The following is a 24505-nucleotide window of genomic DNA, read 5'->3' on the forward strand; positions in this document are numbered from 1 at the left end:
ATGCATTTTGTTTTTTATGTAAACATCAGTGGATGTGGTTTTGCTTTCTAATTCTTCCCCACCTTTTCTACAATTTAATCTTCCGTTCTGGAAACAGAGGTTACCTCCTACAAAACCTCCCTGGCCGAACTTTTCCCCATGGACACAATGTTTTCTTTCACCAAACATTAACTTGAAGCCAGGGAAAAAGCAAGTCTTGTCCACTTCTGCATGGACCATCAACGGAGCAGTTTCTTCAGAGACTATTCCTTTTTTTTTTTTTTAGTGTTAGAAATCTTTCACTAATTAATCAAGGTTTCACATGAATGCCCATCTTCTACCCGACAGCTGAAGTCATAGAAAGAGGAAAAATACAGAATAGATTCTACCTAAAGTCTGCCCTGTGGCTATTTAAACAAATACAGAATGACCAAATCTGGACAAAAATGACATATTTAAAATATTCCTTCTGTCTCCCCCTCCTTCTGTGAAAGATATCTGAATGCATTTGGCCCATGGCCTGTTACTTTTTTTTTTTTTTTTGAGGCGGCCAGACTTGGAACACTCAGGAACGCAGACAGACATAGGAACTACTTAAAAACAAGAAGTTCTCCCACCCTTGTTGGAGCGAACGCGCGAGTCTAACATGGAACCTTTTGGGAAAGAGCCAGCATTGTAACCGTGCTCGATGACTTCTCTGGCTTTATAGGGAACAGATGTGATGATAACAAGGGGCACACATGTGAAATGCCTGGCAGGTACCCCTTCGTGGCTCTACTTACTTCTTGCCATTCCTCTGCCCTCCAAGTGTAGAGGGGACACCGTGGGCCTTGGCAGTCGCGTTCCGACTCCGGTCTGGTGTACGGGTGGCACTCGGTCTCTCTGGCTATTTTATGTGTTCCGATCTGACAGCCCACATGCCTCTGCTGTACGCCTCGGCCACAGGACACAGAGCACTAAGAAGACAGAGGAGGTAAGTGGGAGCTTCGGCTCATTTATTTTGGGGGGGGCGGGGGGTGTCGAGGGTCACAGAGGAGGGGAATGCACTCCTAATCCAATGACTTTCATAGCTATCACATCGCTTTCTAATTTGCAATGAAGGGGATCACAGATCATGTCTTAAACTTGGAAACTCATTGCTTATCTTATCCATGCTGGAGAGTGAGGAAGGTGCTCAAGTTTGGAGGAATCCCTCAAGTTAATGAAATTCTTGAAGGATTGAAGAGGTTGATAGAAATCATTATAAAACATTTAGCACAACCTAGAAATAGTGCTGCCATGAGAAATGAAAACTTGAAATGATTTCTATCCTGGAGGATTTGAGATTCATGAAAACTAGAGAGACAGTGTTGTACAAGAAGAATTTCTTGGCAGATTAAAAATATAACCCAAGGAGAGTAAACCACTGAAGATTTTAGGACCTTATAAGTAGAATTATTTTCTCCAGTCTCTTCCTTTTCTTGCTTCTATTCATGGAGATAAGGGAATATTTTTTCAACCACAGAATTCACTAAAGAATTTGTGTCTATTTACAACCTCAGATGAATATATGAAGAATAAAAGCTGACAGGAAAAACCATTTCCTTGGGCTTAATGTTTTCAGCCCTTGAAAAATATTGTTAATCATGTTGAAACATTTTGTTGACCAAGTTGCAAAACACCATATTAAATCTGCAATTAACTTTCCTCTAAATTAATTTTTTAATAGTTTCCTCATTGCTGGGTTTCATAATCTCACTTATGGCCAGGCCAAGAATTATTGTCTTGATTAAGGTTTTGACAGCCAGAAACTAAAGGCAACATTTGGAAAGAATGGCATATTATTACTACACTTAGCTATTGAAAATTAGTTCCAAATTTTGTGATAGCTCCATCCCCATTTATGGGTCTGGTGTTGAGAAAACAAGCTTAACATACATTAAAGCCATATTCCTAGGAGGAAGTCTCTTAAATAATAGAATCATGCTCTTTCAAACTTGAAAAAATTATTTTCCAATTAACCTGTAGCATCATTCAACTTTCTCTGAGGCTATTAATGGAAATTTACTATCAAGAATCACACCCAAATGGATTCTGCTGAATGTTAATTTTCTCTGCATTTCAGATTTTAAGAAAACAGGTAATTATATTTAGAAGGTAACTTGGTAAAGCATATTGTTTCAGATAAATCTATGCCAGAGAGGAGAACCATATGTTTACATCAAAGCTAGCTGAACAGAAGAAAATATTTTGGATCAACATAGCTACTATTGTTTGGGTTCAACTGTATTAACTGGATTGAATGAGTATGTGACCCACAAGAAACCAGACTTTTAAAGTCATTATGTCCTGGGTGTAATGGGAGGGTTCCTGAACACAAGTGATAACCCTATCTATAGAGAATGGCCATTTAATGCTCATTAGAGCTACATGAATATTTCCTATCGATTACACTGGAAAAGAATGTACTGTAACATGGTAGAGCTACCCCATAAATGACAGAAATGTTCAAATATTATCATCATCAATAAACAACAACCAAAAAGTCTTTTGACTATTTCAATTTGGGGTCTTAAATATAAAAGAGCACATTTCTGGAACAATACATCCAAATAGAAATGCAGAAAGAATATTGTAAACAAATTTGAGTTTGGCATAGGGCTTAAATATATGCAGAATCCCATAATGTTTTAACAACCTAAAGAAAAATGAAAACATATTTAAAGACTTTTAGAATGTATAAGACTATTCAGGCTACTAGATAAATGAAACCTCTTTTTGATGATATTGTAATTGAAAAAATTACTTATGGTTCAATGAAGGCACGGTACTAAGAGCCATAAGTATCCAACATTTAAAAAATCACTTCCTACAGTGTTTGATAATTTTTCAAAAGACAAATTAAGACACAGGAAGGTTCAATTATACAATATGTCACTCTGGCTTCTGATTTTCATGATGTCAAAGCCAGCTTTGAAATACCACATTCAAAACTTTCTACATGACTTAAGTGCTCACAGCAAGGTACAAGCCTGCCTTTCTGAATAATGCATTCACAGTAATCTTTGCTCAAAATGAGGTGCACTCCATCGGAGTTAGTTTTCTGAGTTCAACTTTTCTTCCTGTGCTGTCTCAAGGGAGGCAACAGTTTGCACACAGAGCTAGCCAGGCTTGCTTGGAATTCTGAGAGATTTGTGCAGGCACCCCCATGAATAAAACAGCATCAGAAAGACCTCTGTGTGACCCTGGAAGCAGTGATGGTGGTGGTATGTGTATGTGTGTGTAAATCCAAGTTTTCTTGTTCTGTTCAGTACACCTTTTAGTTCGTTTGCAGATGAAAATGAACTCTGAATGGCCTCTATTAATGTGCTCCCTCTACAGCCATCATCCCACCACCACAGTCTATTCGCGCAGGTTTGAAAGTAGATGTTTTTCGTTCTGAACTACTTAGCTGGGAGCTATGTTTCATCTCTCTCTACTCCCCACTGTGCAATGCTAGTATGCAGAACTCACCAACTTAAAAGGGGAACTTGATGCTTATTTCCATAGAGAGAAAGAATTTCCATGGAACTTTTGATGTTTAGGGAATCATAATACATACTCGAAAACCTAGAAAGAGTTTTAAAGTACTTTCTTCCAGGATTACTGCTGAAATTATGGTGATGACATTAAAGCAGTGATTAGTTTGAAAAATAACTATATAAACCAACTTTTCTAAGCAATAATAATAATAATACAAACTTTTACTAAGCATTTACTATATGCTAGGCTTTCTATACTAGCATACAGTATATGCTAGTATACTGAGGTTTCTCAATCAAATAATTCTTTTTTTGTGTGGGGGTTTTCCTGTGCACTGTAGAAAGTTTAGCAGCATCCCTGGTTTCTACCCACCAGATACTAGTTGCATTCCTCCTCATTTCCCCCAAAGTTGTGACAAACAAAACTGTCTCTAGACATTCCCAAATGTCCCGTGGGTTACAAAATCACCCCCAGTTGAAAGCTTAGCTCTAGGCTAAGCATTTTACATAAAATACCTCTGATACTTCCCAATAAACCTTTTAGGCAGATACTCCATAAACAAATAAAACAAAAAACAGAGATAATCACCCTAAGTCAAGCGAAAACAAAACCAAAAACGCAAAGTAAAATTTGTCTTAGACAAGGTAGCATAGCTACTGCGAATGTGCATTTGTGATCCCAGTTTTTAAATTGGTGCTAATATGATGCAGTCTTTTGTACTAGGTGAGTGAGGGTGTGGGTGAGAGGCCTGTCTTCAGACAAGTTAATATCAATGCTCATGCTTCAAATAAAAACAAAATAAATGGAAAGCACAAAATACTAAAGCAACTCTGGTTCTCCTCACTGACCACAGGCATATGGCTTCCTTAATTTCTCAAATAACACAAGCCACTCATTTGCCACATTTCTCCATTAAACACTTGAAGGACACTTCAGAATGACACCACAACCCAGCTGCTCTAACTGTAATTATAAGAAAAGTCTTAATCAAGAACGGATGGTATATTCCTAATGTAATTTGCCAGTTTCTATTTCAGCATTAGCACTGAAGATCTTTTAAAAATTAATGCTTACTTCATTGAATGTAAGACAACACTGATTGCAAGACACATCATTATATTTTGTAGCACTAAGAAAGGCAACAAGGGCTGTTAAGGAAATCATGACATTCCATAGTTGGTGAAGTCCATCCTGACCACAAACGTGTTGAACTGTGAAAAAGACCTGCGTCTCAGGACTGATGAATGACTTGATTGAATGAACTCATGAGTGATGACTGTGTTGGTGTGTTACTTTCATTATAATCTGATAATGTATTCTTTTTATTTTTGATCTTTATTTTAAAAACTCTATAGAGATAGGATACGTTAAAAAAGTTTTACTGTGAAATGCTTTTGCATTATGGGAATATAGAGTCTTCACATTTGTCAGTCTGAATCAAGAACTTGATGCTAATTTTTGTCTTAAAAATTCATAGGCATTCCTTAGCTCTTGATTAAAAATATCCAAACAAATTAAATGTAACCTTTTCGGAGAGAGAAAAACCCTTTGAGGCCTTAGTAAGGATAACTCCGCCCCCTTCAAGAAAAGCTGATTTTCTTTACAAATTCAAGATTTCAGAAGACACAGAAGTGAAATATCCACTTTAAATCTCAAAACATCAATACTGGGGGAGAGACTGTAAAGATTACCATGGCTATCATAGTTTCTATCCCAATATTCTATGTATCATATTATCATCAGACCTTTGGATGTGATGAGAAATTAAACCAGTTATTTTTCCTACCTTGAAGACAGGATGACTAGGCTGTAACTACTGGCAAAAAACAGAAAGGTCAGATATAAAATCTTCTAAATATTGCTGCACGTGGACAATCATTACTCTTGCTTAATATCACAGCCTTAGGGATATTCTTGTTTACCATTGGATCATTAGGAAGCCAATAATCCTTAATCATGCAGACCGTCTTTCTCCATTAACCACCGGGTCTGATTATTTTCAGGTACACTTCTAAATTACCCAAATTGAATTTTACCCATGCAGTACTTTGTCTTGCCTGCTTTTATAATTCATTTCTACAAATCAAATCAGGACATTATAAGGCTGGCCACAGACCATTATATAACTGTGTTTACTTGCATTTTCTACAAAGGTGACTTGATTTTTCCAAGCAATCATTTTGAACAGGTGCAGTTTTTTCTGGGGAGGCATTCTGATAATCCTATTACCTTATGTTGGCAAAAACTCCCAGGGTTTAAACCTAATCATTTCAGCTTTGTAAGCAATTTTAGGCTTCCCATCAAGATCACACGATGCTGGATTAAAACTCACTCTGTGTTTACCAATAAAGACTAAAATATTCTTTTAATTATCATTTGTGAATATTGGCTTTTAACATGAGCATCACTTATGTGCTCTAAACTTAATATTCAGAGGTAAATACAAATAGATAAGTAGAGGCCAAGGAACATACAAAAGTAACAGATCATGAAAGTCCACAAGAGGACATGCTAATTAGCATGGTATCTTAAATAATGCTAGCTGTGAGCTTTTACGTGAATCAAATAGCTCCAAAAAATAAAAGGGATGGAAGTTAACAGATGATAAGGATCACTTAGAAAAACATTAAGAAGGATGATTGGTATGAAATACTGCCTTGAATATGCTTCCTGAAGGAAGGCAAAGGAGGAACTAGCTCTGGCTGGGTACAGATTTTTTTTTTTAATTGTTAAATTAAAACAAGCAAATCCCCTGTGTTTCATTATGATCAAGGCCTTGAGAGGGATGAGGCCACTGCCCTGGGGATTGATGATGGAAGATATGGAGGGCAGTGATGACAGATCAGGGCATTGAAAATACATTCAGGTTTCTGAAGGAATTTTCCATTAGTCATATTGAAATGGAGGATTCTCAAATCCTCCCCATGTTAATGTAGCTATGACCAAAGCTATTTTGGGGCCTTAAGAATCAAGATTCTAGGCTCTGGAAGAATCCATTCTAGAGTCCGCCAACCTTGAACCTAGATTCCCATCGATTATCTGGAGTCATCTGAATGATTCTCCACTGCATGGAAGCACCAGAAATACAGTAAAACCTCATTGATTCAGATTAGTGGAGAGAAGGAGCAGCATTAAATACAGAATATTTCAAAAGAAATTGAGCCTTATTACTTTTAAGTTGGCACCTTCAACCAAACTAAGAAAATGTGCAAGTGTAGAGTTACCAGATCTATTCTAAGGATTTGATATGAATGGCTTTAGTTCACATATCCAGTGTTTATAGATTAAACAGAAGCTTCTAAAGTTCCTGTTTCAAGTTCAACAGGGAAACTCACACCCAGTTCCTGACTAGCTTATGAAATGTTTAGAATTAGTGGAGTCTAACTGTAATCAGTGTCTTGAGTACTCACCCCCTTCTCCATCCCACACACACATCACACTTGCCCAAACAAAATACTACTCGGGAGCCTACTAGATTCAAGACCCCTGCAAAGCACTGGGCATTCACAATTGCATTAAGTCGTCATAAGAGCCAGGTGTAGTAGGCTCAGGAAAACTAAATTACCCAAGGTCATATAGCTGGAAAATAACAGAGAACTCTCCCTCCTGTCCTTCACCTTTTGTAAATAAGCAAACAGGCAGAGGTATTTTCTAACACTTTCTGTTGATAGCCCTTTCTTCAAGAACCTTCAAGGTAAACCAAGACTCAATTTCTGCCAGGTGACCATAGTCAGCTTCAGTGCAGTCTGAATTAGTAGTTTTCTATGTGGTGATAATGCAATGCCATCAGTGAAGTATTAAAGGACTGTTGTGTGCTCCATCTGACCCCTATTTCCACTTAGAATTCACCCTCACAGCCACCCCTAATTATAGGTATTATCCAACGCTCCAGAGGCTGAAGCCCAATGTCACACAGCTAGTAAGTATCCTGACTATCTAGGTAATGATTCTCCCCTCCCAGTCCCCGAGCTCCCCTCGGTAAAACCAAAACCGTGCATAGAAACACAAGTGAACACACTGGTGTCAGCCACGTGGCCAAAAGTAAGGAAGCAGTCAGTAGAGGAGAAGCATTGCTCACCTGACTCCAAGCGCCAGCTTTCCATTTGGGGCATCTTCCTCCTCGGCACTTTCTGTGCCCATGTGGCTTAGCCAGGTGTTTACAGTAATCACTTTCTAAATGGCTTCCATCTTTTGCCATGCAGTAAACATTTCGTTGTTTATGCCCTCGACCACAAGAGACAGAACACTGCAATATAAAGCAATGGCAAGGTTGTTGTTGTTTTTTAATCACATGGAGTTTGAGAAAAAACCTGCGTTGTGAGATGTTAAGACAATGCCTAACAAGAGTTACCATTCTCCTCTTTTACAGCGCCAGTTTGGATAATATCTCAAGGCTCAATAGGGAAGGAAGGTGGCATTGAAAAAAAAAATATCCATAGCATTACAGCAGCAATCCTGTGTGGCATTTTGGCTCACTCAAGAGTGTGGGTAAATCCTGATCATTGGCGCCAAAAATAAAGCTCATGAACCTGAAATTACCATGAAATTCTGATTTTAGGAAGTCCTACTATGAAATAGTGAGATATTTCATCAACAAAATGCCTTGTGATTCACTGACTGGGATAAAGGTGCATTTCTAAAATACAACTATGTTCAATTTCTTCATTAAATGATTTAAGAATAAAACTCTTCAACCGTTTTCCAGAGGATAAGCTCTAGTCCACTGGGAAGAGGTGAAAAAGGCATGTTAGAAACTGAAAGGTAAGCTAGCAGGTAAGTCTGTGCCAATTTTGGGAGGGAGGCATTACCTTTCAACTTTGATCTGCAGATTCACTGGACTGTTTTAAATGTGACCTTGTCTGACCACATCTGAGAAACTTGACTTTGATTTCAGATTAGGTTTCTCAGAAAGGTTTAGGAATCAAAGTGCCCGTGGAGTCGGGACAAAAATTTGATATGACAGCTTTTTGTAAAACAGGCAAGAGACTGGACCCAGTGAGTGTGCTGAGATATGCAATGTCCATTGCCTCATTAGTGATTACAGAAGTCATTACCACTCGGATCATAAGCTGCTGGCTCAGGTTTTCAAGACACATTATTTCCCAATATAATGGTCTTGCTTTTTAGAGGGAAATGAGTTTAAGAATGAAGAACAAAATGTGAAAACGCAATGAAAACAGATTTCAAGTGTCACTTCCTTCTATTCAATATTTCTTATTTCCCCCACTAACTTTGTGATTCTGTTAAATTACCAACATGCCCTTTTATGCCTAATAAATAGCACCATGTGAAACACGTAGCCTCATATTAATTCAGCCACTATTACCAAGCATGCTCACAGTTATCCATTCATAAATGTACCAGACATGTTTTTCTAGTAAACACAAACCACTATAAAATTTTCAATAGTTGCTCATAGAGAAATGTAAAGTACACATATTAATACATTTGGCTTTAATTTTTTTAACTTTAGGAGGTAAAAATATTGCTGTTTTCATTTGGGCTCTAATTTTATGAATATTATGATTTGGAGTAGTCATTCTGAAAATCTTCATAGAGTATACAGGATGGAAGGAAGGCACCCAACTTGAAATATCTATACCAAAACAAAAATATTCATCATTCAGCCTATAGTGTTTGATCTATATCAAGACTTTGCGATATAATTCTAGAAGGCTTTTAGAATGAAGTTCCTAGAAGTATCTCCACAAACTCTAAAAGTGGACTGATGACTTGCACACAGATAATCCCTATTAATAGTGACCAATTTTAATATTTTAAAATGTTTCTCCAAAAAAATAATAATATTAGGGTTCAATTGAATTAGGAATGAATTCATTTATTTATGCGACAAACATTTATAGAGCACCTACTATGTTCCAGAAATTACGCAAAGTACTAGAAATATAGCGATAAACAAAACTGACAAGTCTCTACCTTCATGGAGCTTACAGACCAGTGAGGGAAACTGACATTACTTAAGTGATGACAAAAATAAATATATGGTTATTCATTGAGATAAGTACTAGGAAACAAACAGGCTGGAGTGGTTGGAAGAGGGCCCACTGAGGGGCTTCCTGGGGTCAGGCAGCAAAGCTATGAACTACAATTATGAGTTTGGATTTTATTCTGCACAAGATGAAAAATCACTGAAGAGTTTCAAGTCAGAGTGAGACATGGTCTGATTTTTGTTTCAAAAAGTTTACTGTGTTGAGTAGAGCCCAAATGGGAATACAGTGTGAGTGGAAATGAGAAACTGACTCAGGAATGCTTGGATAGGGGAAGTTGGTGGATTTAAGATGTATTTTTTTTTTTTTGAAGTAGAAATGATGGATCTACTCTAGGGTGGAGAGGAAAGGGCAGTATCAGGGATAACTTTCAGGTTTCTGGTTTGGGCCACTGGATAGACAGTGATAACACTTACAGAGATGGGGAAAACTGGGAGATACAGCATTGGGAATCAAAGATACATTTATTTCTAGGAAATGAGTTAAACTTAAAGGATATAGAATCATGGGTGGTAAAATTTGCTTGACTAGGGTAAAGAAACACAGTTGTGTTAGAGTAATCAAATGAACATGGGTGACCTTAACACAAGTCTATCTGTAGGGATACTCATTTCAATATACAAATAGTCCAAATAAGCTGTCTCTTAATATATAAGGGAAAAGAGAGTTGTTAGAAATATTAATTTAGCAATCTACTCTGGTCATCAGAAGGTACAGCCTAAAAGTTGGCAACAATCTGTAGAGGAAGAATTGGAAAAGGTACAACTCTCTCACATTTATGAGCCAGGCACTACCCTAAGACTTTATATGCATCATCTAATTTAATCATCCCAATAATCCAGTGAAACTCAGTAATAGAGATAGGTACTATTAGTGGAGACCATTGGTGTTTTCAGAATGGCATAACTGCAATGCTTTATACAGTGCTTCCCACATGACTTCAACACAAATCAATACATTTCTGTTGGCAACAATAACAGCACAATGAAAAATAGTTAAATTATCACCAACCTTACTGATAAAAATTTATCTGAGGTATAACTGACATCTATTGCTCATGGAATGAAGTTGGATGAAGTAGTTTCTAAATACAATGCCTTATCTTTTTACTGTCTGGACTAGCTGCAACCTATCCATTCCAGTGTTTTGTCTTTGTTTTTAAATTTGGGGACTTGACTGGAATTGAGTTGGAAAAAACAATGAAGCACTCGCCACACGTATTATTTGCCTAATGTTGTTAAGATCTAAAGGCAATTAGGAAATTCTCAAGGTATCTAATCTGATAGCAAACGCTCTTCTTTTAATGCTTTCTAACTTACCAATGAAGAAAGGCAGCTGCTCGTGGAAAGGTTTATTAATGGGTCTACTATGATTTGATAGAGGGGCTGTCATTTTGATAATCAAATAAACACAAGTTTCAGCTCTTACATTCTGAGGGACATTTCCATCTGATCATTTCCAGTCCTTTCTCAGGCACTAACTTTTACATCACCATGTGTCACTGAGACATAATGGTTAAATTTAGTGCGTCACCTAGTACATGCTGTATATTGGTTACACATCTGACAAGTTCTTGCTCTAGGGAATATTTAGTTCCTCAAATTCACAGCCAAAAAGCCTCCTACTTTGCCAATAGGACTCTCACATTTTTTTCTTGGGAAACAACCCAACTTTGTGTAACAGAATGATTTTCCTTCCAACTTTGAGCAAGACTCCCAGACAATGTAATCTCTGCTTGTTACTTAGCAGCACCAAGATCAGCATCCCAAGGGCTTGGGTATTCAGGCTTTTGTTTCTGTGAGGTGGTTTGAAGGGGATGTTGAAATGTGGCATTTTGTTCAGATGTTGTGATAAAACTTTTCACTAATTAAGGTCTAAGTGCTTGAAATCCTTGCATTTCAATTTATCTGGTGGAAAGGAAACTTAAGACTTGGGCCGTCCGTTCTTAACCTCTATCGAGGGCTCGCTCTCAAGCAGTAGCACTGGATATGGTGCAGACGAATTTGGGTTTGGTGTGCTGTCTCTGGTTTTAGGGGTGCCCCACATTGGTCCTTTCACTTATACCGAGGAACATGGTTTCTTAGTTATTGAGAAGCCAGAAAACAGCCCTGGTGTGTCTGCCTGAATGAGAAGGGCTGGAGAACTAAAGAGAATGGGATCCCTGGGGTTGCCAAGGCTGCCAAGAACCTGGACATCCAAAAGAAGATGAATTTCTACACAGAGCTGCTAAAGATACCATAAGGAACCAAGAAGGAATAAGAAGGGGAAGGTAGAGGTCAGAGATGTACACATGATCTGGCCAGAAGGAGGCTTCTGGATGGGGGTGGAAGATGCTGGGGCTTAGAAAAAGCAGGGGTGGCTGGGTGCAGTGGCTCACGCCTGTAATCCCAGCACTTTGGGAGGCCAAGGCAGGCGGATCACAAGGTGAAGAGATCAGGACCATCCTAGCCAACATGGTGAAATACTTTCTCTACTAAAAATACAAAAATTAGCTGGGCATGGTGGCATGCACCTGTAGTTTTAGCTACTCAGGAGGCTGAGGAAGGAGAATCGCTTGAAACTGGGAGGTGGAGGTTGCAGTGAGCCGAGATCCTCCACTGCACTCCGGCCTGGCGACAGTGCAAGCGAGACTCCGTCTAAAAAAAAAAAAAAAAAAAAAAAAAGAAAAGAAAAAAGAAAAAGCAGGGGCTTAGAAATAGCACTAGAAGGGGATTGAATGAGGACCAGGACTGCCTGAGTTATGGCAGATGCCCGCTATGCAAGGACTAATGGATGGGCCAGGGGGACAGCCCTAGCACAGTGTCTGGGCACAGTTCTATGTATCTAGGTGATTCCATCTCCAAGTGGTCTGGATCGATGAGAAAATCTGTATACATGAAATATGAAATGGGGGTACTGACCAACTAGTCCATATTTCCAACCACAGGACTGGCTGACAGCAGGGGAGAAAAAACAAGCACTGAAAGGCCAAGAGAAATGTCATATACTAGAACCTATTACCAAGTTGTCAAGGCTCTTCTGATCTAAGGATTTTTGACAACAGATGGCTAACCATCACTCAGATAGGTGTTTTGAGACAGGAGACTGAATGAATTACTATTCAAGGTCTTTCCCTTGTGAGTCTACAGACTATGAGAATAACATTTAAATTACTTCATTTAAAAAATGTTCAGTTGTATCTTTTAATACAACAACACACTCTTCTTGATTCTACTCTCATTTTAACTTTAACAAAACATAAAATCACAGCTCATCTGGAAAGTATGTCATCAGAAAGGATGCAACGTGTATGCCCAAGGTTCAGGACTGCCTTTGCCAATTATAGTGACAAATGAAGTGAATACTGCCTGGGCGTCACACTGTTGGGGGAAGCAAAGAAGATGCCAGCCTGTACCTATTGTTCCACTGAAGAAAGACTATGAGCACAAGGATATAGATTTAGTGATCAAAGTTTCAAACGTTGCTTAGTGGAAGGCCTGGAAAACCATGTGGGACTTACCACATGGAAAAAAGATAGTAGCTGCAACTCACACATGTTTACTTGCTGCTTTCCACACTGTAGTCAGTCAGCAAATATTTATGGAAATGAATGAACATATGAAAGCTATAGCCATCACAGCGGTGTACTATAAAGCAAATGTCATGTTTTTGTAAAGGTCGGAAAGAAAGAACCACCTGGAATCCGACTTATGGTGCTAACGCCGAACACATTTGGCACAAGTTATTTAGATTCAAAAAGGCCACCCCAAGGGCACTCTCTTTCAGTCTGAGCAGAACTCCTGAAAATCATACTAGCTACCTTTCATTGTGTTCTTATTATGAGCAGGATACTGGGCTAAAGAACATTGGCTTCTCTCATTTAATTCCAGCAGCAGTCTGGTGGCTCAGGCGCTATTAGGATTTTTTTATATTGATAAGGAGACTGAGGGTCAAAGAGGTGATGTCACTTGCCCAGGGTCACAGCACCAGGAAGGAGGAGAGTTAGGCTTTAAATACAGCATGGGCTGGTCACTCTGGTTCATGACTTTAATCCCAGAATTTTGGGAGGCAGAGGTGGGAGGATCACTTGAACCCAGGAGTTTGAGACCAGCCTGGGCAATGACAAGACCCCATCTCTACAGAAAAAATAAAAAATTAAAAAATTAAAAAAAGAGAAAAATTAGCTGGGCATCGTGCATGGCTATTGTTCCAACTGCTTGGGTGACTGAGGTAGGAACATTGATTGAGCCTAGGAGTTTGGGGTTAGTGAGCTATGACTGTGCTACTGCACTCCAACCTGGTTGACAGGGCAAGAAACACACACATACACACACACACCCCCCCCAACCACTTTAATCCTTAAGTTACACTGGAAAAATGGCCTGGTTAAGACAACCAGTTGCTCACCTCTACTTATACCCATGGCAACAACAGAAAGCAAGGACCTCAAGAAATTTGTCTTAAGACTATTTTAGAGTTGCCCGATTCCTCAGTCTCCCAGGAAGAGAGTAGCTATGCAATGTTAATAGTTCTGACTTTAATACCTTTTCTCACAACACCTTTAGTGCCTGTGAAGAAAGACACTACAAAAAGCAAACATACAATCCCATAAATAAAGGGCCACATTTCCCCTTGGCTGAAGCGACACTACTTTTCTCTTGGCCATTTTTCAAGGTTTATTAACTCTTTGAGGCCTACCAGATGCCACATAGTAAATTACTATTTCCATTGATGGGTGAATGCTCTTTACATGGTCAAGAAGCGAAGGCTGCAGGTTGTAAATTTTGGCCCCCTGGCAATTCACCAAGGAAAAATCTCTTGAATGTTCAATCTGCAGGGCATCTCAAAGATTATCCTGTCCATCTATTTATTTTACAAATTCAAGACTAGAGAAATGGAGACACGTTGTGCTCAAGGTCACACAGCACGGAAGGAGAAAATGCAGGCTGAAGAAGCTTCTGTCCCTAGTACAGAATGCTATTTGGTTTCAGTTGCAATGGAGGCCTGGGGCTAGGTGCTGGTGCTGTTCAAAAACCAGAGCTAACCACGCACTCCGATTCTTTCTCATTCCCAAGCAAGAGTGTAACAACCTCTTGTTCCAAAGCAACCAGTGAAGAGCAAATTCCAAGGGGTGGCTGTGCTTGGGTGCTGCCAACACAGGAAATGACAGCTGGGGTGGTGGGGAGGGTGTATGTCTTCATTTTGCTCTAAAATGTTGCAAAGGTTTGAGAGTCAGACAGACCTGGGCCGCAATCCTACCTGTCATGTTACCAAGGTGCCACTAGGGGCAAATGACTTCACCTCTCTCAGCTCAGATTTGTTCTCTGTAAGATGGGAGAATAGTAGTATCTGTACCCAATGTCATTGTGCTGCAATTAAATGAGACAATGCACGCAAAGCTCTTTGTGTTTCAGCCAGACAGCATACAAATGGTACATTTTTTTTGGCATCATCACTACTATTATTTCCATTCAGTGGACTCTTAGAATATCTCTTAACACCAAGTTTAAAAGGTGAGTTTAACAAAAATATTTGTTAACTAATGGAGTCTAACATTCTAACAGAGGCATGGATAGGTAAAGGTAGGACTTTGGCAAGATCTCATCCCCGTAAATGGGCAAAGTGCTTTTCTCTCCAAAGGTCCCAGAGAAATCAATCCACAGAGCAGTCATACATGTTGAAGATTTCTTCCATAGTGCCCTTTTCTCTCTTAGAGACTATTACTTATCAATATTGTCTCTTCTCACCAGAGTAAGGAGAAGAAAGATGCTATATCTGAATGCCACATCCCCTTTCTCCTCCATCATTCCCTGCTTACACTTATTTTTTCTCAAGAACTCCTGCGTTTCTCCCTTGTCTTTTGTTATGCCATTTCTTTAAATGTCCTGAGTCACAGAAGCAGCATTAATGATAACCATTGCGGAATCCACAGTCACTCACTTCCCTGCCACGCCCTGCTCTGCTGTGAGAGTTGTCACACAGTCCTTTGTCAAAAAACATATCTCCTTATTGGCAATGAACCCACTTAGGGGAGGTTTTACAGGCTTCTCACAAAATGAGAATGGCTCTGAACAGTGGCAGCGACAACCAAAATATTGAGGAAGAAGGGAGAGAAAGCTTTACCAGGAAACAAGGGCTGTGACTTCAGGGCGGAAAGCCAGTGTTGACAAGGCCTGCCTGATGGCTGTTTATGTCTGGGACCACCCTGGCACTTATTACCATGAAAAGGAGCTGAGAGCGCCTGAGATTGGCAGGGAACACCAAGGAAGAAAGCGGATGTGGGAGTCACGGTCATCCCAGCCGGATGGGGCATTAGGCCATCCTCCTGTCCCCACTGCCCCCCAACACTCCAGCCTTTGCAATGCTACAAAGGTCTAAGAAAAGGAACCAAGATTCACATGTCAACTCTTGGAGCACAGTCGAAGGCTGCTGTCAATATGAGAACCAAGTAGGTGGCCCTGCATATGCTTAGTAAGGGAGATGGCAGGGCCAGGCAAATAAAGGGAGACAGCGAGGGGCTCACACCTTCCACTCCCACCCCATCGCCCCCAGGAATATAGGGGACAGGGCTCTCCAGTTCCCCAACCTTTGATCTCACAATGTAACAACTTCATATTAGAAGGGAAAATAAATTTCAACATTAAATATAGCAGTATATGAAATTAGTTATACAAGCTATGAAACCCAAATTGGGCTCTTTTTGTTATGCAAGAGTGGAAATATTTTACAGTTGGTTTCCCCATCAAGAAAGGAACAAAAACCAAGGAAATCCACAAATGTAGCACCTGACGAATTCTATCGTGGCTATATCCAGGGATACCCTGGAGAACTGAAGACAATAATCACCAGGCAGTGTTACCCCTCATGGGGGTAACAGGGCTCCATTACCCAGTTGATTCCTCATTCCCAAACACATTGCCTGTTTCTGTAGGACTTTTTTTCCCTTTCAAGGTTTACTACACTGCCCTGCAAATGATTCTTTGTAACCTGACATCAGCAGAATAATGATGTTCACATTTTTCAGGAAAGAGGTGAAGATAATACGAGGACCTACTCTGCGCCTGCCATGGGATTATTTATGAAAGCCGTCTGGAAGACAGGGAGGGCAGTGGGTGAGAGATTTGTTCCAGAGGTGAGTGAAGTTGTGTCTGATTAAGTAATTGGTGGGAAAGCTATGACTGGTAGGAACAGTGACCAAAGTTTCTTGGTACTCTCAAGGTGGACTGTGATTGAAGGCCTGGACTGGAGAGTTCAAGGCTACCTGGAGATATCAGTCTGCTAGGAGATGACAGTGCTGGGGCAGACCCACTTGACATGATTTATGCTACTGTCAAAAGCAGTCAGGGGACAGAGCTGGAAAGCTTCAGCCACCCTCTAAAATGCTTCTATAGAGAAGCGATCCATGTACCTAACCAATGTGTGCCCCCCGGATCTTGTCCTCGTCCCAAAGAACTATCTGTGTGTCAACAAGTCATTTAAGAGACACTGGGACACAGTTCATTCCATTGCTTCCTCCAGTCTTGCTTTCTCTGACTGTCTAGCTCTTCCTCTGTAAGCTCGATGTGAAAGGAGCATCTTTACAGGCCAGCATGTCAGGTAGACTATCCTGAAAATTTTATAACATTTTTTGGGGAGCAGCTTATGTTATTAATTTACTTGTGGATGGATATTAATGCCAATTCCAGAACTAAGATGTGCATATGTGTCTGAGCCTGTATGCAGAGAAATGTATCTCAGCAGCAGGGATAAAGGTCATTTTAACCATTATCGATTTAGATGCTCATCCTCCAATTTAGCATTGCTCTATCGGGAGTTTGGACAGCACACAGTCACTCTCAATATGCATTATTCAAATCCTTTGTGGCTTTTCTTGTCTCCTTTTCCTGCCTTCCCTTTGGTTAAAAAAAAAAAAGGCTCAAAAGTACCACTATGAAAGGATGGGATGAGAAGAAATAACCAGAGAAAATGCAAATGGCTCACAACACGGAAGACTTGGCATTTTCAAAGGCTAAAATTATGTTTGATGGTTTTCTGCAAATTCAAATGATTACTACACTACTCTGAGATGTATTCAGATGGAAATCAAAAGATCGAGGCAGAAGGGTGTAGTAGCTATGAACACAGTGTTAGGACAGTCAGACCTGGTCTGACTGGAGATATCTTTCTTTATTATTTTTTGCAAGATACTTAACCACTGCAAGCATCTATATTCAATTCTGTTTAACAGAGATATGAAATGATGATGCCTACATATCTCAAACTTAACATGTTCAAAACAGAAGTCCTGATCTTCCTCCACAAATCTGTTCTTCCTGTAGGCTTCCCCATTTTAACTGGTGGCAACTCCATCCTTTCACCTGTCCAGTCCATAAAACTTGGGAGTCATTTTGACCCCTTTCTGACTCTTGCACCCCATAGTCAAACTCTCAGCTAATCCTTTGGCACTATCTCAAAAATTCTTCTGAATCCTACCACTTCTTACCACTTCCCTTGTGACCACTGTCATCTGAGCAATGCTTTCTCTCATCTGAGTTACTACAATAGTCTTACCACTTCCATCTGTGTTCCTCCTGTGGCTAAATTCAGAAGCCACAGTGAACCTTTAAAAGCAAATTCATGTTCCTACTTAGTGCCTCCACCCACCCTTTCACTGCCAGTCCCTTCCTATCTCACTCAAAGTGAAAACAAAAACTCCTTCCAATAGGCTAACCCTCCTTCCTCTCCTTGCCCAACAGTCTGCCTTCATGTTCGTCTCCCTCAGTTTCATCTGTAATTTCCTATCCTATCATTCACACTCTCTCTTCTAGCCACACTAGCCTCTTTGCTATCACTAAGAGATGCCTGGTGTATTCTTGCTTTCAGGCCTTAACCTGTAATACTCTTTTCCCAGATACTCACATGGCTTGCTTTTGTATTTTCCCCTATCTTTGCTCAAATGTCACTTTCGTAATGAAGACTTCCCTAAACCGCCTTTAAATTAATTTAATTAAGTTCTAATTTAATTTAATCTAATTCCCACCTACTCTTCCATACTATCTCCTATCCCCCTTCCCTAATTTATTTTTATCTATGGCAATTGCCATCCTTTTTCATAATATATATTTGACATTTTTGTTTTGTTTGTGATTTGTAGCTTGTCTCCACTCCCCCACTAGAATGAAAGCGTAATGAGTTCAAAGGTTTTTGTGTGTTTTTTCACTCCTATATCTGAAATGCCTAGAATGGTACCTGGTTTGTAAAAAACACTCAAACATTTATGGAATGTACAAATGAATTCATGAAACAAGTGAATAAATAATATCTAATAGAACCTAGAACCACTTATCTCACAAGAATAAAGATTAAGTAAACATTCTGCACAATGCTCAGTTTATTGTTAGAACCAAATAAATAACGATTGTTGTCTCCTGTTTCTTATATACATTCAGTCCAAAAAGAGCCACATATTCCTGTGGTTTAATATTTAACTCAGATCTACAGAACTAAATGCACAGGGGACATCTAAAGGGAAAATTATCTGAGAATATCAGGTAAAACAAGCAGAAGCTAGGAACTCAGAATGCTACACTGCCCTGCAAATGCAAGAAACATTGACAGTGCATTCTTAGCCACTGATCCCACCACATACACTGAGCGTCATATAATGTTGTTTCCCCTCCCTGAAGATGTCATCTTAGAGCGACATTTTTGTCAGATGGGTAGAAAAATGTACATATATACATATATATATAGAGAGAGGAAAAACAGAATACAATGAAATGGAATATGTAAGAATGGATTTTATCCAGGCCAGGTATTTTCCTTCTTCTGGCGGGAAACATCTAAAAGCGTAAAACTGAAGATTCACTCTTCTGATCTAAAACAATGCTTCTCAGTGATCCTGATCAATTATTTTATAAGTTTTCTTCCATTTAGAAAAAGGCTTGCTTTCAAAGTATAGGATATTCAGGACTCTAAAACCAACATTGAGCCCAAGATTTTGTAGAGTTAATTTGATAGAATGAAATCATAGCCACCCTCCTGCAAACTCTCTACAGCCGGTTCCCACCAAGTCTACCTCTTATGGAGAGTACTTTTTACCCAAATATTAGGATCAGGCCATGTCCAGAAAGACCAAATTTTCTTAGCTCAGTAGGACCTTTCCTTACAAATGTACTAATTCTCATCATTTTAGGATGCTGTGAAAGTCCAGGGGAAACTGATTTATTTCAAAGCTCTGGCCTGAGGTTGCTGGGTGACCCAGTCCAATTTTTGAGTTTCTTTGAAAGCCATTCAAAACCAAGTGAAATGTAAAAAAGGTCTTATTCAGAAATGCAAATATTCAGCTATCTCTGACTTGTGATAAGTAAAATAAACAAAATCAGGAATCTGGCTGAAAACCCTTGGGAAACATTCAGATCCCAAGGACTCAGTCCCAGGGACTTTTACAAAGCAAAAGAGGGCTGAACTGGTTTCTACTCAGGCTTGTTTCTTTTATGCATCACAAACCAAAATTCATGTTTCTAGAAGTTTTGAAAGCTCCCCAAGACAGGCAGTGGAAAAACATGGGGCTTTGGAGTCCATCAGGTCTGGATTCAATAATTACTGACTGCATAATTATTGGGAACCTTTCTTAACTTCTCCGAATCTCAGAGAAGTCCTATCTGCACAATGGACATCATAAGACCTATTTTGCAAGGATTATAAGAGGATTGGCAATAATGCATGCAAAGGGCCTGGTCAAGGCCATGGCTCATATCAGATGTTTAATAAATGAGGGCCTTTGTTATTATTTTCCACTTCTAGTCAAATCCATTTGGCCAATTGCAAATGGGCGCAAATATGTGTCACATCAGGAAATGTAAGACAATTAATTGTCCATCAGTTGATAACTACTGAAGTGGAGAAAGTCATTCATTCAGAGCAGTGAGCTTTTTGGTGGTGGTGGTGTGTCTTTGTTTAGGGGCAATTTCTGTTTTTTTAAAAAAAATTTAATTTTATTTAAAATTTTAATCTATTTATTTATTTAGAGACCAGATTATGAGACTGGCTAATTTTTGTATTTTTGGTAGAGATGGGATTTCACCATGTTGTCAAGGCTGGTCTCGAACTCCTGGGCTCAAGCAACCACCCGCCTTGGGCTTCCCAAAGTGCTGGAATTACAGGCATGAGTCACCACGCCTGGTCGAGATTTCTCATTTTTTTAGGGATTCTTTCCTAGGCAAAACATTTGCATGTGCTCAATTTATTAGCCTAGAATTACTGGTAAGATTATAGTTAGGTAAAAGTCAAAATTCAATTTCTAATTTTAAAGGGCTTTTCACATAGCCAATTGGTAATTTAAGGTTCCAATTAATTCTGAAAGGTAGCATCCACTTTCCTTATGGAAAACCAAGATCTCCTCCACAATGGGCACCAGTGCATAAGTCTGTTCTTTAATAAACATTTCTGTAGTCTTCCATCAAATAAAGTTTGAACATTGCAGGGAAAATCCAATGTTTCATTAGAGTGTAGTTTCCACCATAAAATTTCTGAGGTTGATGACAGTGTCTTGGGTTTATTTTCTTTGCCTTTCCTCTATCAGTAGATTTAGTCTCCAGTCTCAAAGCTTTGGAGTCACTACTAGTGTTTATGGCCATTGTTAATGACCTTTTTAAAGGAAAAGAATTGCGATTGATTTTCCTTCTGGGACCAAAACATACCATCTAAAATGTTTTCTGACCCTCTGGTCTCAGAGTTGTGCTTGCCATTTTGAGTGTGTTTGTGTGGCATGGGGGTTGGGGTTGGGAAATATATAGCATTTGCCAACTGCTAGAGAAGCAAAGATTTGCAGAGTGGAAAAGAGGAGGTATGAGGAAGTAGAACTGTAGAAAATTGCTTCCCCAGAAGTTCGTGTATACGAAAGTCAAGTTAATGCCACATATTTGGAAAAGGTGATCCCCTAGTATAGTTTTCTCTGATGGGTTTTTTAAAAACCCAGATAAAGTGGAAACGTCTGACTGTGAAAACTTGGTGATCTCTACAACATAAGGATTTCACTTCCCTGAGAGAAGGAAGGGAACGATTTTATAACCTCAGACTTCTTTGACTTAACAAATAGGGACTTGGTATCAAATATGTCTGGGAAATGCTGATGATTCTACCCATCTAATGCCCATAGGAATATGGAAAGAGAAATTCTGCTGTGAGAAATTCATAGAACTACCTGGCAGAAAAGGAAGAGTGATATTGCCTCCCAGGGAACATTTGGCAATGTCTGAAGACATTTTTCACTGTCACAACCGAGGGGGTATGCTATTGGCATCCAGTAGGTAGAGGCCAAGGATGCTGATAAGCATCTACAAGGTCCCAAACAGTCCCCACAACAAAAAATTATCTGGCCCCAAATGACAATAGTGCCAAGGTTGGGAAATCCTGCTTCATACCTATTCGCATTCCATGGAACACTTTATGTACTGCTGTCTTAGTCCCTAATCAGAAATTCTCAGGTAGAATGCTCACTAGAATTAATCCTACTTCTAAAAGAGTTCCCCAAAGAGAAACCTATATACTCAACTCTGACGCTCAAGTTGGACCAATTCCTAGATACTGCTGGCATATTCATATATTCAAATTATATCACTGATATGGGAAGCTCTGTTTGAAACCATAAACTTAAAAAGTAATCTCTATATATGAACCATCAGTGCTATCAGATAATACTAACATTATGAACATGATGAGGATATAACCCTTGTTTTCTTAGAAATGCCCACCCACATTTATGCTGTTCTTTTGAAGTTTATTACTCTTGTCAAAGTTACCAAGCAGAATGTCTATTGATCAGCTGGGCACATCTGTAAACATTTACAATATCTGCCACTTCTTTTAACGCTCAACCCCATCCCCCAAAATGAGTGATGCTGCTTGTTGATTTGCAGATTCACGGTCTGGTGAGACAAGTTTGAGACCTCGTATTTTCAGCTCATCCTTGAAAACCTTGCTTGGATTTGACTGACCTTGATGGCTCCCTGGAATCTCACCTACGTTTTATGGAAAATTCAACTCTCCAGAGAGAAGAGCTTTCAGAGAGCTATGGGACTTGCAACTATGACTTTCAACTTTCACTTTTGAATGAGGCTCCAAGTGTCTCAATGGTGGCACTATTTCCAGATTTGGGGTAAGCCAATTCTTTGTTGTTGGGGTTGTGCTGTGCATTGTAGACTATTAAGCAGCATTCCTGGCCTCTACCCACTAGATGCCCATAGCACCTGCATACCCATCGTAACAACCAAAACTGTCTCCAGACATTGCCAAATGTCCACTGGAGGCTAAAATCACCTCCCAGTTGAGAACTATTGAATTATACTAAGGTTCTCAGAAAGTCTTTCAGCAAGTTCTGAATTGATTCAAATTGACTTGGTGAGGTCAGGGCACACAGAGATTCTTTGTGGAAGGGGGTTGTAAAGGGCTTGCTGAACATCCACTCAACGAAGTCAGCGGCTACAGCTAAAAGGGTTGGGAAGCCCCCATCTATAGAAAACGTGCCGTGTACAACGTGAAATCAATTCCCATGCACAACAATGAAGATCCCAATTACAATGAACAAACACGTTCTTCTGAACAGCACTTCCTCCCTGACATCATGTTCACGACCTTGCACCCTGCAGGGGTCTCGGATATGTTATGTCTGATTCAAAGACAACCAAAAAGAAGGAAATAATGATTTCACCAAGAAAGGACACATACCAAGGCAGGAATAGGTAAGTGGGCTAGGCGGGACTTTTATTAATCTCAAGGAAAACAAACAGCACACATTTTTGGGAAAATGCTTTCATTTTCAAAGGAATCTGGATGTGGACTGGGTAGGAGTCGATTAAAAACAAGGGGGAGTCTGCATATGGCCAGATATTTACTGGAATTTACTAGGAAGAGATGCAATGAAAGTCTAGATTCCCCTGGGAAAAGGGAAGCAAAAACATGCACCATTCCCAGAAGCCTTTCAGTTTAGCTGCATGGGTGGGATGAGGAGGAGGGAGGAGGAGAGAAGGCTTAGGAAAGAGAAAATCATGGGAAAAAGCCAATAAAAAAGTAGGAAATATTCTATTTCTGCTGAGCTCTGACTGCCACACCCCGCTCCCTTTTTTATCACATTACAGTGCAGATCTGAGATTAAAAACAGCTTCCTAGAATGTGTTAGAATTTTTAAAGTTGTGAAATAAATCCAGATCTACTCTTTATTTCCTCGTGAAGGAAAATACACACTCTGAATATATTTATGTTAAGAAATTTTATAAAGTAACTTATGTTGAAAATTTTCCAACTTACAGAAAGATTGCAAGAACATCATAAAGATCTCCCCTATCCCCTCATCCTGAGTCCCCAGTTGCCAACGTTTCACATTTCCTCCTCCCATCTCTTTCTATATGCTATTATCATTTTGTCTTTCCCTGAAAAATTTGAGAGTAATTTAGAGACATAACATCCCATCATCTCTAAAACTCTGTTTCCTCAAATCAAGACACTCTTTTACGTAAATACCATACAACTTTCTAAGTCAGGATATCATCATTAATACAACAGCACTAAATAATCCTATGTCTTTCTTTTTAATGATTCCCTTCTACCAGTTAGCTCTTTACTTCCATATTTCTGGGCTAATGTGATAAGGAGTTCAGCACTTGAGTAGCTGAGCTCATTTATTCATTTCAACATTGTTTATAGTATGCCTAGTTTGAGAAAGGCACCCAGTTTGAACTGTGGGTTTCATTAGGCAGAAGGAAATTAAGGTATGGGGCAATTAAATAAATGATTGGGGAAACAGGTTTTTCACTTAAAATGTGTTGGCTCTGTCTATATTTCTTCCTGTGACCTAGCTAAGAAAAAAGAAGCAAACACAGTCTGCTTTTTCCCTGTTATATTTCCCTCTGTTCATCTTACCAAGTTCCCAAAACATAACTGTTTTATTCACCTGCCACATGGACTAAGGAATACAGAGGTAGTTGTGAGAATGAGGAGTGATGAGAGGAAGAGGATGCAAGAATAGGGTTCAAGGTGGTTGACTGTCCTACCAATGGGAA

The 24505-nt window shown here is 39.5% G+C and overlaps 1 protein-coding gene and 1 long non-coding RNA gene across 6 annotated transcripts in view; one reads left to right on the top strand and one right to left on the bottom strand.

Moving 5' to 3' along the window:
- The window catches only part of ADAMTS9 (ADAM metallopeptidase with thrombospondin type 1 motif 9), a 175365-nt gene that overhangs the window by 46508 nt on the left and 104352 nt on the right, over window positions 1-24505 (bottom strand). For 2 of the 3 annotated variants that reach the window (XM_033210353.1, XM_033210352.1), the window contains 2 exons: window positions 7559-7726; window positions 762-935 (listed from right to left, as the gene is read on the bottom strand). In XM_033210353.1, the coding sequence (XP_033066244.1) occupies window positions 762-935; window positions 7559-7726 (342 nt within the window). The remainder of the gene's footprint in view (window positions 1-761; window positions 936-7558; window positions 7727-24505) is intronic. The other variant, XM_033210354.1, reaches the window with a different exon arrangement.
- Window positions 818-24505, top strand: part of LOC117083093 — a 32527-nt gene continuing 8839 nt past the window's right edge. For 2 of the 3 annotated variants that reach the window (XR_004436939.1, XR_004436938.1), the window contains exons 1-5: window positions 818-952; window positions 7850-8253; window positions 16492-16599; window positions 22367-22605; window positions 23096-23188. This is a non-coding gene — a long non-coding RNA (uncharacterized LOC117083093). The remainder of the gene's footprint in view (window positions 953-7849; window positions 8254-16491; window positions 16600-22366; window positions 22606-23095; window positions 23189-24505) is intronic. The other variant, XR_004436940.1, reaches the window with a different exon arrangement.

Source organism: Trachypithecus francoisi, unplaced genomic scaffold, assembly GCF_009764315.1.
Source record: "Trachypithecus francoisi isolate TF-2019V2 unplaced genomic scaffold, Tfra_2.0 Lachesis_group0, whole genome shotgun sequence".
NCBI classification, from domain to species: Eukaryota; Metazoa; Chordata; class Mammalia; order Primates; family Cercopithecidae; genus Trachypithecus; species Trachypithecus francoisi.